Source organism: Dipodomys merriami, unplaced genomic scaffold (genome assembly GCF_024711535.1).
Source record: "Dipodomys merriami isolate MVZ:Mamm:240054 unplaced genomic scaffold, mDipMer1.0.p SCAF_146, whole genome shotgun sequence".
Taxonomy (NCBI): domain Eukaryota; kingdom Metazoa; phylum Chordata; class Mammalia; order Rodentia; family Heteromyidae; genus Dipodomys; species Dipodomys merriami.
In genome coordinates this window covers 1,432,115-1,445,694 of record NW_027202782.1, presented here as the reverse complement: position 1 = coordinate 1,445,694, position 13,580 = coordinate 1,432,115, and the positions used below count along the sequence as shown (strand labels likewise).

General features: G+C 37.7%; 1 protein-coding gene across 6 annotated transcripts in view; it reads right to left on the bottom strand.

Moving 5' to 3' along the window:
* The window catches only part of Ptpn4 (protein tyrosine phosphatase non-receptor type 4), a 146,442-nt gene that overhangs the window by 28,953 nt on the left and 103,909 nt on the right, over positions 1-13,580 (bottom strand). For all 6 annotated transcript variants that reach the window (XM_070021869.1, XM_070021870.1, XM_070021871.1 and 3 more), the window contains 8 exons: positions 12,715-12,873; positions 11,381-11,540; positions 9,742-9,825; positions 8,911-8,967; positions 5,893-6,049; positions 3,123-3,289; positions 1,127-1,217; positions 907-968 (listed from right to left, as the gene is read on the bottom strand). In XM_070021869.1, the coding sequence (XP_069877970.1) occupies positions 907-968; positions 1,127-1,217; positions 3,123-3,289; positions 5,893-6,049; positions 8,911-8,967; positions 9,742-9,825; positions 11,381-11,540; positions 12,715-12,873 (937 nt within the window). The remainder of the gene's footprint in view (positions 1-906; positions 969-1,126; positions 1,218-3,122; positions 3,290-5,892; positions 6,050-8,910; positions 8,968-9,741; positions 9,826-11,380; positions 11,541-12,714; positions 12,874-13,580) is intronic.

The following is a 13,580-nucleotide window of genomic DNA, read 5'->3' as shown; positions in this document are numbered from 1 at the left end:
TATAATCCTAGTTACTCAGGAAGCTGAGATCTGAGGATAATAGTTCAAAGCCAGCCTGAGCAGGAAAAGCCATGAGGTTATGATATCCAATTAGCCACCAAAGAGCTGGAAATAGAACTGTGGCTCAAGTGGCAGAGTCCTAGCCTTGACTAAAGCTCAGGCAAAGTGCCCAGGCCTCAGAACTTACACAAAAACTGAATGGATTTTATGTTTGATATTTATTATTTTTGTGTTTTAATGATATATGGTTTTGCTAAAAAATAAAACAAGAACAAGTGATTCTCCTGCCTCAGCCTCTAAAGTGCTGAGTGCCACTGTACCTGGCTATTTATAGGTAATATAAAAACTTCTTTTCTGAAATATTAAATTCTCAAGTACATAGGAGAAGTATAGCTTAATGAGATGATATATAAATTTACATTACAATAATCAGGAAATGAGGACGAACATGACAACTACTGAAACTGAGTGTTGTGTACATGCAGGCCATTTAACTTTTGTCCTTCTGCACATTTGGAATTTTAAGTTATATAAAAAAGTAGTGATCCTTTTTTCACTTAGGGGCAAAGCAACCCTCCTTGCAATGAATATATATAAGAGAGTTGTCTCAACCTACTCATTAGGTAGCCTGTTTATGTCCAGTGATTTAAAAGGCTACCTTTACTATAAACAAAATTCTAATATTAGTACTTGAAACTATTTCTGGACTGACAGTTCTATTTCCTACTTTATCTGTATATTAAAATATCTGCAACCAATTATTTTCTTTAATATTACTTTGACGTTTTCCAGTATCTGAAAATTTTAATATTCTATTAAAGTTAGACTTTCAATAAAAAGGAGTTAATCTCAAAGTTTATAGTGGTCCTTTATTATTTGAAATAAAACCATAATTTTAAAACTTACATTTATATAGTTTGCATTGATGTAGTCTTCACTGCCTTTTAAAATAACCCGTGTAGCATCATCTGAAAAAATTGAAAAGAAACAATGGATTTTTTGTTTTGGTGCTTGTGATTAGAGTCTTCCATATCTAAGCAAGAAGCTCTATTACTTAGCTATACCCCAGACCAGAAATGATACGTCAATGAAGTTATTAAACTTAACAGAGATGATAGATACTTACAAGGTGAAATATCTCTATATCTATTTTTGGAAATGTTCTGAGGTAATTTGGCACAACACATTGTCATTCCAGGTTTTTTCCGATATAGTTGCTTAAAAGAAAAAAAAATCCCAATAAGCCTGATTATCAACAAATTCGTTGTTTTTTAGACTTGTTTCTATAACAACAGGAAATAGGCTCTCTGACTACTTCATCTACACTATGATATATATTAGGCTAGAACTGAACCAAAATTGTGAAACTTAGTTCTATAGTTGCTGACATGGATTATTACATTTTAAAAAATGGTAAAAGAAATAAATAATAATTTTACTCACTGAAGTATTTGATATTTTGAATACCAAGTCTGCAGAATACATTTAGCTTTTATTTAGTTTGGAAGTATATACAGCCAGAAATTGAGAACTTTCATTTAAAAGAAAAGTTGAGGGGCTGGGAAGGTGGCTCAGTGGTAGAGTGCTTGCCTTGCATGCCTGAGGCCCTGGGTTCGATTCCCCAGCACCACATAAGCAAAAAGAAAAAAAGCCGGAAGTGGCGCTGTGGCTCAAGTGGTAGAGCGCTAGCCTTGAGCTTAAGAGCTAAGGGACAGCACCCAGGCCCAGAGTTCAGGCCCCACGACCGGGCCCCCCCTCCCCCAAAAAGAAAAGCTGACCTGAGTTATAAGTATACATACCCTTATCTATAACATATACTTCAGAGTAACAAATACTCAAAATTGCCATTTTAAAAACCACATGAAAAACTTTACAAATTTATAAAATAAAAAGTAAGTTCATTTAATATAAAGCCTTTCAAAATCCACTGTATACTCACTAATCAATATACTGATTATACACCTTGAAACAAGGTGTACCTATTTTGTTAAGGGGCGGGGGGGGGGTTGACAAAACGATGGGAAGACAAATGGGTGAAGAGTCATTATTATATTCAATGTACACATGTAACTATGGAACCCAGTAACGTGAGAGGATAGGTGAAGTTAGGAGAGATGAGGGAGAAGGCTGGAAAGGGGTAACAATGATCAAGATGCATTATATTTAAAAACTGACTACAGGGACAAATATAGCCAGACTAATCAATGTACATATGTGATAAAGGTAGTAGAAAATGAGGAGTGAAGGGACAGATAGGATGGAAGGAAATGATGGAAGGTGTGACTGATCAAGCAGCACACTGGACACTTAAGTAGACATGTTAAATTGTAATGCCCTTTTGAAGTTTAGAAAATAAAAACAAAAAAGTACCTAAGAAGTATTAATAAGATGAGAGGTTTGGTTACAACTGACAAAAATCTGAGAAAGATTATATAAGACAAGGTATAAACATCAAATATTAGAGCTTTTTTCTTTTAACTCAGGATTTTAATCTTTGTTTTGTAGAATAATGTTCTTGCTACATGTAGCCCAGACTAGCCTTGAGCTCATAATCAACCTGCCTATACCTTCTGAGTGCTAGAATGATATGCAAGTATCACTTTACTCAGCTCAGAGTATTTTAAATCTCCAATAGTCTATCCATAGCTTCTACCTCTCATAAAAAAAGCCTACTTAATTACAGAAAAAAAATCAGTTTGCTCCAACTTTCTAAAGGATATCCATTCATATAATCATAACTAGGATGACAGTAACAATGAAAAAAACTTCAAATATTTTTTGTCCAACATATTTCCAGATATTGCTTTATTTTATTAATCAAGAAGTAGTGCAGGGCTGGGAAGGTGGCTCAGTGGTAGAGCGCTTATGAGGCCCTGGGTTCAATTCCCTAGCACCACATAAGCAAAAAGAAAAAAAGCCGGAAGTGGCGCTGTGGCTCAAGTGGTAGAGCGCTAGCCTTGAGCTGAAGAACTGAGGGACAGTGCCCAAGCCCAGAGTTCAGGCCCCACAACCAGACCAAAAAAAAAAAAAAAGTATTGCAAAGAAACCACCAAACTAGTAAGAACATATGGGGGCAAACCCCTTTTCTGGGCAAATCCTTTTTTTGCTCGATAACTACTTACATCAAATTGTGTCAGGACGGTTCCAGTGATAAGCCCCTCAGCTAACTGGATCATTGACTCCCGCAGAGAGTGGTCATCTTGATGGATACTATCTAGTGGGGCTTTCTCAGGAATGTATTGGAAGTCTGGCTCATTTTCTAACTTTTCTTCCACTACATCATATACAGCTAAAATAAAACAAAAATACACATGGAATTCATAACATGGAATTCATAACAATCTTCTAGACACGTTCTATAGTTTCATATCATAAAAATAACTAATTTTTGAGTAATTATACCAGATTTAAGTCTGGTGCTATTGTGTAGGGATTGAGAACAACTGTGGAGTTTGAAGGGCTTCTACTGTATATCTGGGGGAAAACAAGGGTTCTTGGTCATATGATAATGTCTGTAACAGGGAAAGACATTTAGGCAAACAGGGCCTAGGAGGGCTGTGACTTAGGTGGTATGTCTGCCTAGCAAGAATTAGTCCCTAGTAAGAGTTCAAACTCTAGTACTGCTACAATAGAAAGAACCTTAAAACAACAACAGCAACAAAAAGGCTAATTGTGCTGGCTCCCATCTGCAATCCTATTGGGAAGATCACAATTTAAGGAAAACCAGTACAGGCAAAGCATTTTTTAAACTATATTATTTAAGCCAACAAAAAGCTGGATGAAATGGAATATCCCAGCTACTTGGAAAGTATAAATTAGGGAATCATGAGGCAGTTGTTGATGTCTTATGCCTACATTCCTACGTACTCTGGAGGCTAAGATCCAGAGAATCATGGTTCAAGGCTAGCCTGCAGAAAATGCTATGAGATGGCTGGCAAAGTGGCTCAGTGGTAGAGTGCTTGCCTTGCATCCCTGAGGCCCTGGGTTCAATTCCTCAGCGCCACATAAGCAAAAAGAAAAAAGCCGGAAGTGGCGCTGTGGCTCAAGTGGTAGAGCGCTAGCCTGAGCTGAAGAGCTGAGGGACAGCATCCAGGCCCAGAGTTCAGGCCCCACGACCAGACCCAAAAACAAAAACAAAAGACAGAAAATGCTATGAGACTCTTGTTTCTAAAATAATCCATAAAAAGCTGGGCTAGAGGTGTGTGGCTCAAGTGATACTGAGTCAGCAGACCAAGTAGGCTAAGCAAACATAAGGCTGAGTTCAAATCCTGGTACTGCCACTCCTCATCCCCCAAAAAAGAACTGTGCCCCCTGGGGCTAGAGTATAAATGTGAGACCTTATCTGAAAAATAACTCAAACAATAGGAATACCCTCAACCCCCAACCCTCCCCCCACCCCGCCCCACCGCCCCCCCCAAAAATCCAAAAAACCCCAACTGAGTTCAAGCCCTAGTATCAACAAAAGGAAAGAGGATAAGATTGGGAAGAGGAAGAAAAAAGGGAGAAAAGGAAGAAAAAAATAAGAGGGAGAGGAAGAGGATTTTATTTGTACTTTTATCTTACATCCCCATAACTTGTGGGACCTAAAAGTACAAATAAAATCCTCTATATCATAAGTCTAAATATGCTAAATTACAAGTAAATTGAATGAAGTCCTAAACAAATAATTTCAGAGCTGGGCACTGGTGGCTCACACCTGTAATCCTAGCTACTCAGGAGGCTGAGATCTGAGAATCATGGTTCAAAACCAGCCCAGGCAGGAAAGTCCGTGAGACTCTTATCTCCAATAAACCACTAGAAAACTGGAAGTGGTGCTATGGCTCAAGTGATACAGAGCTTGTGAAGTGTTCAATATTTCTCCACAATTGGGACCTTGTGATCATAAATGGACAAGTCAGCTGTCCAGACCAGGGCATGACATGATGAAACTAGTAGAAATGATCTACTGAATACAGGATTACAAAAGTGTTCTAACTATAGCTTATTCTAGAGCTTTCTTGAACTGCAACAGAGATAAAAATTTACTCAATTATTCATTCATTCATTCTTTTTTGAGCATATAATACTATTATTAAGGCAATTGGTGGGACAGGGAGGTCTTTTCAGCTATGGTAGGATTAGGAGAGAAGCCTTTCAGCAGAGGTCATTTTAACAGGGTCCTGAATGAAGTAAGGGTATGAAGTCACACAAAAATTATTAAGTTTCTTGGGACCCTCAGAGGATGGGAACTCCTGCTGGAAAACATAGTAGCTCCTAGTAGGGCATTACCACTCAGGCTTTCTATGGAAGAAAGGTTGCTTTTACATCCTAGTAAATGAATATTGGAAGAAATATATTTCCCTTCCTTTGGACTTTCCCGGCTAGATGAATATGACCAGATACAGCCAGAGAATGACATTCATGATTCCCTACATGCATTGAAAGGATTGGTTGGACTTCAGATAACCTGCCATGAACACAGCTCCTTACTTTACTAAGAAAACCCATGCCTGGCCCCTTCAACCTGTATGGGGACAAGCTGATGGGTGTATTGCAATGTCCAAACAGATGTTGGATGAACCATCACATAGATTCATTTTGTATCTTTTAGGAGAGGGAAGCAAAAATTGGCTGTGGTGGACAAATAAAAAACAACTCTTGAACTCCTTAAGAAAAAATCAGAAAGCATTTGTTGGGGGAGAGGGAATATCAAGACCAAAGGAGCAGTATGAAAATAGGTATAGAATACAGGAGTATGGAAGACTGAGTGTGAGATAAGAATCCATTATACTTGGAGCAGGAAACTGACATGACTTCCATGTGGCTACTGTGTCCAGTAATAAACAATAACAATTATGATAATAACAATTATAATAAATAGCCAGTGCTACATAAAGTACTTAAAGTACTTACCATTAGGTCGAACTAGAAGCACAAGTTCTCCAGAATGTCTCTCACAGCTGGCTTTAATAAACAGGACAACTTGATCATGGGTATGTTCTGCAATGTCCCTACCATTAATCAGTACAACTTGGTCCCCTTCATTCAATCGAGGGACACAGAGGTCTGCCTGTAATGTAATGCAGACAAGATTTCAGATTTGCATGTGGTTTTTCAAAGAAAGGGGGTATGGTTTTTAGCTGACTCTATAGAAGGAGAAGTAAAACTGCATGTGAAAAAAGCATCTAGTCATTTATTCTAAAAGCAGAAATCTAGTTTTCTCATGAAGGTTGTACTCCTTTCCTTTCTTCAACAAATTCTTTTATGATGATCTAATATTTGCTTAAAGATATAGGTAAGACTGATTTCAAGGTGTATACATATAGGCAGCCCTAAATTTCTATTATATATATATATATATATATATATATATATATATATATATATACACATACATATATATATATATAATTTTAGTAGCCATGGCATAAATAACACTAGTTCCCCCAAAACATGGCTCAAATTCTAGTTATTATGGTGTACTAACTGTGAATGTACATAAGTGCAAACTTTCCTGCTGCTCACTTTTCAGCAAAAAAAAAAAAAGACACATGTAGAATGAATGACCAATCCCTTGTCAGTGCACATCTGTCATTCAGATCATGGCCAGAAAGAAAAACATACAGTTATCTTCTCTTTTTTTTTCAATGGTTATCCAGCACAAAAATGGGTAAATGAAAAAAAGGGGAGGGGAGGGGAAACTGACCAAAAAAGATGAAAACAACACAGATACAAATCATGACTGACCATGGAAGTAAAATCTGAATGAAGCATAAAATTATAGAAGAGCTATATGATCATGGAAATGTGGATTCTACTGAGATTTGAGAGACACTAGATACACAGCCAAAGGAATTCTTGGAGTGATTTTCACAACAGTAGAAGTTCCCAGGAGAAAATGTTAAAAACAGATTCAAACTGAGAGATGATCATGACAATATAAAATGATGCTTACTGAAAGAAACCCCAAGAAATGGAAACAAGAAATTTTTTATTTTACTTTTTGTGGTGTTTATTTTTCCCTTTTATGTTGTTGTTTTTGATTTCTGTACCTTTTGTCTTTTTTTGGGGGGGGGGGTCCAGTCGTGGGGCCTGAACTCTGGGCCTGGGCACTGTCCCTCAGCTCTTCAGCTCAAGGCTAGCGCTCTACCACTTGAGCCACAGTGCCACTTCCGGCTTTTTTCTTTTTGCTTATGTGGTGCTGAGGAATCGAACCCAGGGCCTCATGCGTGCAAGGCAAGCGCTCTACCACTGAGCCACCTTCCCAGCCTGACTGGGAAGGTGGCTCAGTGGTCGGGCTGGGAAGACACTATGTTGAAAATCAACTATACAACTTGGGAAGAAGGGGGCTCAGGAGGGAAAACAACTGGGAGAAAATGAGGGAAGAAGTGACACTGTTCAAAAAGAAATGAATTCAATGCCTGACTTATGTAATTGTAATCCATTTGTACATCACTTTTTAAATAAAAATTAAAAAAAACCCACAACAGCCTATTGTATACTTTAAGTTTTATTAGAAAAAAGAAGTCTATTCAAGTTACTTACATAAGTTTCCGAAGAAATAAAAAAATACTACTTTCCAAGCCACCTGACGCTGGTGGCTCAGGCCTGTAATCCTAGCTACTGAGGAGGCTGAGATTTGAGATTGTTTTGAAGCCAAGCTGGGCAGAAAAGTCCCTGTGAGACTCTCATTTCCAATTAACCACTCAAAAACTGAAATTGGTGCTTTTACTCCTAATACTACTTTTCAATATTTGTGATGTTTTGAATTACAGGGTTATTTTTGTTGTTGTTGTTGTTGTTTAAGCTCAACGCTAGCACTCCACCACTTGAGCCAGAGCTCCACTTCCAAATTTTTGGTAGTAAACCAGAGATAAGAACCTCAAGTACTTTCCTGTCTGAGCTAGATTCAAACAGTGATCCTGAAGTCTCAGCTTCTTGAGTAGCTAGAATTACAGGCAAGAGTTGCCAGTGCCTGGCTCAGAACAGTAATTTTTCATTTCTTAAACTTTTAAAAGAAATAGTAAGATTTTGATGCTTAGACAAAAGAAAAAAATTAAGGATAATTGTAATTTTTATAATTATCTGATAAATCCAGAGCACAATTTAATCTTATGTGGCCATTCTTACAGTCTAGCATTATTGTGCAAGGTATAAACTGTTTATACTTTATTGAGCAAACAGTTCAGTAATTCAGATGAAAGAGATAAGAGAAATAGGACAGTTTATACTGGAGATATAGCAATGAAAACATATGAGCCTCAAATATAAAGGGTAATAGGCCAGGAAAAGGAAATGTTGACACAATCTTACAATAAAGGGAACTTCTTGTAGTGATGGCGTGAACAAATAAAAACATAACTACTTAAATTCATTTTAAACACAAATTCCATGAACTCCATCATGGTAGTGTCAGTGAAAAGAACACAGGTTTAGAAGCTAAGTTCTTCCTCTGCTCCTTATGAAATATATGATCTTAGATACCTGAAACTCTGAAAACAAAACAGATATGTACTCTATTTTGTACAGTATTTTTTTTTTTTTTTTGTCGGTCGTGGGGCTTGAACTCTGGGCCTGGGCGCTGTCCCTCAGCTCTTCAGCTCAAGGCGAGCGCTCTACCACTTGAGCTACAGCGCCACTTCCGGTTTTCTGGTGGTTTATTGGAGATAGGAGTCTCACGGTCTCTCCTGCCCGGGCTGGCTTTGAACCGCGATCCTCAGATCTCAGCCTCCTGAGTAGCTAGGATTACAGGCGTGAGCCACCAGCGCCCGGCTTGTACAGTATTTTTTATAAGGACAAAGGAGATAATTCAAAGCTTTAAATCTGAAACATTCAAATTTAAGGATACTATTATACTATAGTATACTAGAAGACATTTTCATATATTCCCTTATGAGAGCAGGATTTACTTAAAATTTTTGTTGAACTCACAGGTGTTCCTGGTGCTACTCGGGACACAATCACAGGCATCTTCTGATCATATCCTCCCTTGAAAAGAGAACAATTTAAATATTACCATGTTAAAAACACATTAGTTTTTCTCTCTTTTTTTTTTTTTTGTTGATCATGGGGCTTGAACTCTGGGCTTAGGTGCTGTCCCTGTGCTCTTCAGCAAAAGGCGAGCGCTCTACCACAGCACCACTTCTGGTTTTCTGGTGGTTAGTTGGAGATAAGTCTGATGGACTTTCCTGCCTGGGCTGGCTTTGAACTGTGATCCTCAGATCTCAGCCTCCTGAGTAGCTAGGATTACAGGCGTGAGCCACCAGTGCCCTGTCAACACATTAGCTTTAAAAATAGTACATCGAACAAAGGAAGGGGGGACATTATCCAAAGAGAAATGTACTCATTACCTGACTTATGTAACTAACTCCTCTATAATCACCTTTATTTATATGTAACTATCTACTCTGTAATCACCTTTATTTATTTTGAAATGTAAAAATCACTTTTATTGTGTTAAAACTATTCCTTAATAAGCAAGCAGTTATTCATGTGAAGTGTCTAGAAAACAGATTTATGACTGCATTAGCCTTGCCCTTAACTACAGACTTAGGAACTAGTTCCACAAACAACAACACCCTATTTCTTAGAGAGTTGCTAAAAGTTGATGAAACCGAGAACTTGGAAGGTATTTTCCCATAACATTACAAGACAGATGCAGGATGGACAGCTTCTCTTGGATCTAAATCTTTACAACAGTTCAAATATATACCATCTTTATAATAACAATTTAAGAAAGGGAAAACATAAACTTGAGATTACCTTCACATTGAATCCAAATCTTCCATTTTCATCTGGTTTCATTCTGATCAGAACAAGATTATCATGTGGAATACCACCATTAGGCTTGAAAAGATAAAAACAACATTTTTTCATTGGTAATTTTTCCTTTAGGTACATACACAATATACAGCATACTTTTTGTTTGTTGTTGTTATCTATAATGCATAAATAATCACAATTCTGGTAGAAATGTTAGTTTAGGAAAGTAAATTTCTTTGACTAGTAACTTGCAGATACATTCTGTCATGACTTCTTGCCACTACATTGACAAAAAGATCACTGGCAACCAGAAAGAATTTGCTGTCTCTATTTCCTACCAGTTAGGTTTTCATCTTCACCATTCTGCCACAATTGTTTAAACTAAGGAAACAAAGAATTTAATATTGCTAAACCCCTTTTTCTCTCAATACCTCCTCCTTCCCCCCTCTGCTATGATTTCCTCTGAAAGTTCTTTAACATACATATTGCATTAACTCAGAGCCTCATGGTCTCTCACTAAGTTTTTATTGTTTACAGCTGGTGCTCTACCACTTGAGCCACTTTACCAAAAATAAAACCTCTCCTGGTTTTACACTGGTTACAGTAACTGGAAAACTGGAAATAAGTTTCTCAGATTTGTCTGCTCAGGCTGGCTTAAACCACTGTTTTAAAATCTCAGCCTTGTAAATAACTACTATTATAGGAGTAAGTCATCAGTTCCCAATTATAAGACTATAAATTACTAGTGTGTGTGCGTGTGTGCGTGCGTGCGTGCATGCGTGTGTGTGTGTGTGTGTGTGTGTTGGCCTTGGGGCTTGAACTCAGTATAAATTATCTAACTATTTCCAAGAACCTAAACAAAAGTCTGATCTAAGGAATTATCTAAGTCCAATTAGTGGTACTTAATTTGTTAGGTGCCTAAACTTGTAAAGTGACAGGCATTTTTTTTCTTGTAGGTTGTGGGGCTTGGACTCTAGGTCTGGGCGCTGTTCCTGAGTTCTTCAGCTCATGGTGAGTGCTCTAGCACTTGAGCCACAGTGCCACTTCTGGTTTTCTGGTGGTTAACTGGATTTAAGAATCTCATGGACTCTGCTGCCTGGGCTGGCTTTGAAAGGTGATCCTCAGATCTCAGCCTCCTGAGAAGCTAGGATTACAGGTATGAGCCACTGGTGCCCAGCTGTGACAGACATTTTTTTTTCCAGGCAATTTATAAATAAAAATAAAATAAAATGAAATTTCTGATGGCTCATGCCTGTAATCCCAGTTACTCAGGAGGCTGAGATCTAAGAATTGCAGCTCCAAGCCAGCTTAGGTAGCAAAGTCCATGAGACTCTCCAATTAACCACTAAAAAAGCCAGAAGTGGAGCTGTGGCTCAAGTGGCAGAATGCTAGCCTTAAGCAACAACAACAATAACAACAATAAGAACAAAGAAAAGAAAAATCCCAGGGATAGCACCCAGGCTCTGAGTTCAAGTCCCAGGACAAGCAAAAAAAAAGAAAATGTCATAATTTAGTTACTTCATGATAAGAATTCATCACTAGAAATTAGAAAGTACTATAATTTATAACTAAAATATGCAATAGTACAAAACAAACTACATTTAAAAAGTTGAAGAAAAGAAAGTAAGACACTACTTACTGTAGACTTTTCAGGGGAAGATGGAACATCAAATGTTTCACTAGTATGGTTTTCTAGATCTTGTTGAGAATGTGAATAATAAATTTGGTTCCAACTGTTTTTCTTAGATTGTTTGGGTGGTAAAGCTGGAGGCTGCCCATCTTCAGGTGTTTCTTGTGATCTAGGTAAGAAAAAAGGAAGAAGAAAAATTATTTTGCAAAGTTATCATCATCATCATTATCATTATCATCATCATCATCATCATCATATCATTATTTTGTGTGGGTCCTGGGGCTTTAACTCAGGGTTTGGGCACTGTCCCCAGCTTTTCTGCTAGGCTCTAACAGTTGAGACACAGCTCTACTTTTGGCTTTCTGGTGGTTAACTGGAGAGTCTCATGGACTTTCCTGCCTGGGCTGGCTTCAAACCATGGTCCTCAGATATAGCTTCCTGAGTGGCTAGAATTATAGTTGTAAGCTACTGGCACCCAGCTCAATTATTATACTTTAAAGTCAAATGACCCAAATACTTACAATGGCTAGTGGAGACATGCTTTAGGTACTATATTTACTTGCAAATGGCACCTTTTATCCAAACCTTTCTTACTTTGAAGTAGTAAAACTAATATCCTAATCAACTATGTTGTACAATATACTTCAAGTATTTCTATGATGATATTTATTAACTTGCTCTATCTATCTATCTATCTATCTATCTATCTATCTATCTATCTATCTATCTATCTATCTATCTATCTATCTATCTATCTATCTATCTACCTACCTACCTACCTACCTACCTACCTATCTTTCCAAAAACATTTCAGAGGTTTTCAGTAGAGTCAGGAATAACCAGAGAATAAGGCAGGAACTTATTAACAAAGAGAAATAAGAACTGAGAACTGGGGCTATTTGACAGAGAAAGCACTTGTATAGTCTAAAGAACTTTAAATAAAAAGTATGCAAATCATGTATCTAATAAATGTCTAACATCCAAGAAAAAAATACCCTTTTGACTGACTTATTCTTAGGCAAACGCTCTACCACTGAGCCACCTTCCCACCCCAACTGTGTCCAATTTTTATCAACAGGAATTGTCAAATAGAGCTAAGTTATGAGGGACAAATTTCAAGGCAGAAATTGCAGCTTTTAAGAACAAACATGGTATATAGAAATATAGTAACGATACTTGTGAGTTTTTCACAAAGGACAGAAGGAAGAGCTAGTGATTCACTTTATGTCCTAGGAAGCAGAGTTATCTATGTTCGGCTATATGATTTGCTTTGGCCAATGGACAGAAGTGGTATGTACACCTGAAAATAGACAGTTATGAAATAATCTGAAAAAAGGTCTTACGGTGATGATTCCAGCACAATGCTATTAGCTTGTGTTGATGATGGAGATCTTTCATTCACAAAAACTTCACTGGCAGAAGGGTGAACCACATGGTCTACCAAATGACCAACTGAAGATGGTCGTACCCGGTTCCCCTCTTGTGTGAATACAGAATTTCGGCTGAATGAAGGAGAGAAGTAGAATAAAAACATGCTTTGATTCAATTTTTCCAAGGGTCTTAATTATATAGTTGCATGAGAAAGTAGGTGTATGTTTTTAAAACTATGTTATCCTGATGTAAACAGTGTGACACAAAGAGAAAGAACACAGAATTGGAAAGCAGGAGCTTATGCCGTAGTCAATAATCTGCCACAAGGATATTTTACTCATTCATCTATTATCTCTATCCTATGTTTTAGGTTTCAGTCACTATAATTTTGTTTTATTCAACATTTATAAAATAGATTAGAATAAATGATTTAGAAATACCTTTTTTTTTGGGGGGGGGGAGTTCCGGTTGTGGGGCCTGAACTCTGGGCCTGGGCACTGTCCCTCAGCTCTTCAGCTCAAGGCTAGCGCTCTACCACTTGAGCCATAGTACCACTTCCGGCTTTTTTCTTTTTTTGCTTATGTGGTGCTGAGGAATCGAACCCAGAGCCTCAGGCATGCAAAGCAAGCGCTCTCCCACTGAGCCACCTTCCCAGCCCTAGAAAGATCTTTGAATCTAAATTAATTTCTTAAGTTTTTTAGTGACTGGGGTTTGAACTCTGTGCTATACACGGCTAGGCAGATGCTCTACTACTTGAGGCAGGCCCCCACTCGTCTTTCTCTCTTTTCAAGGAATTTCAAGTTTCAAGAATACACACTAAATAGTGCATTTCCATAGA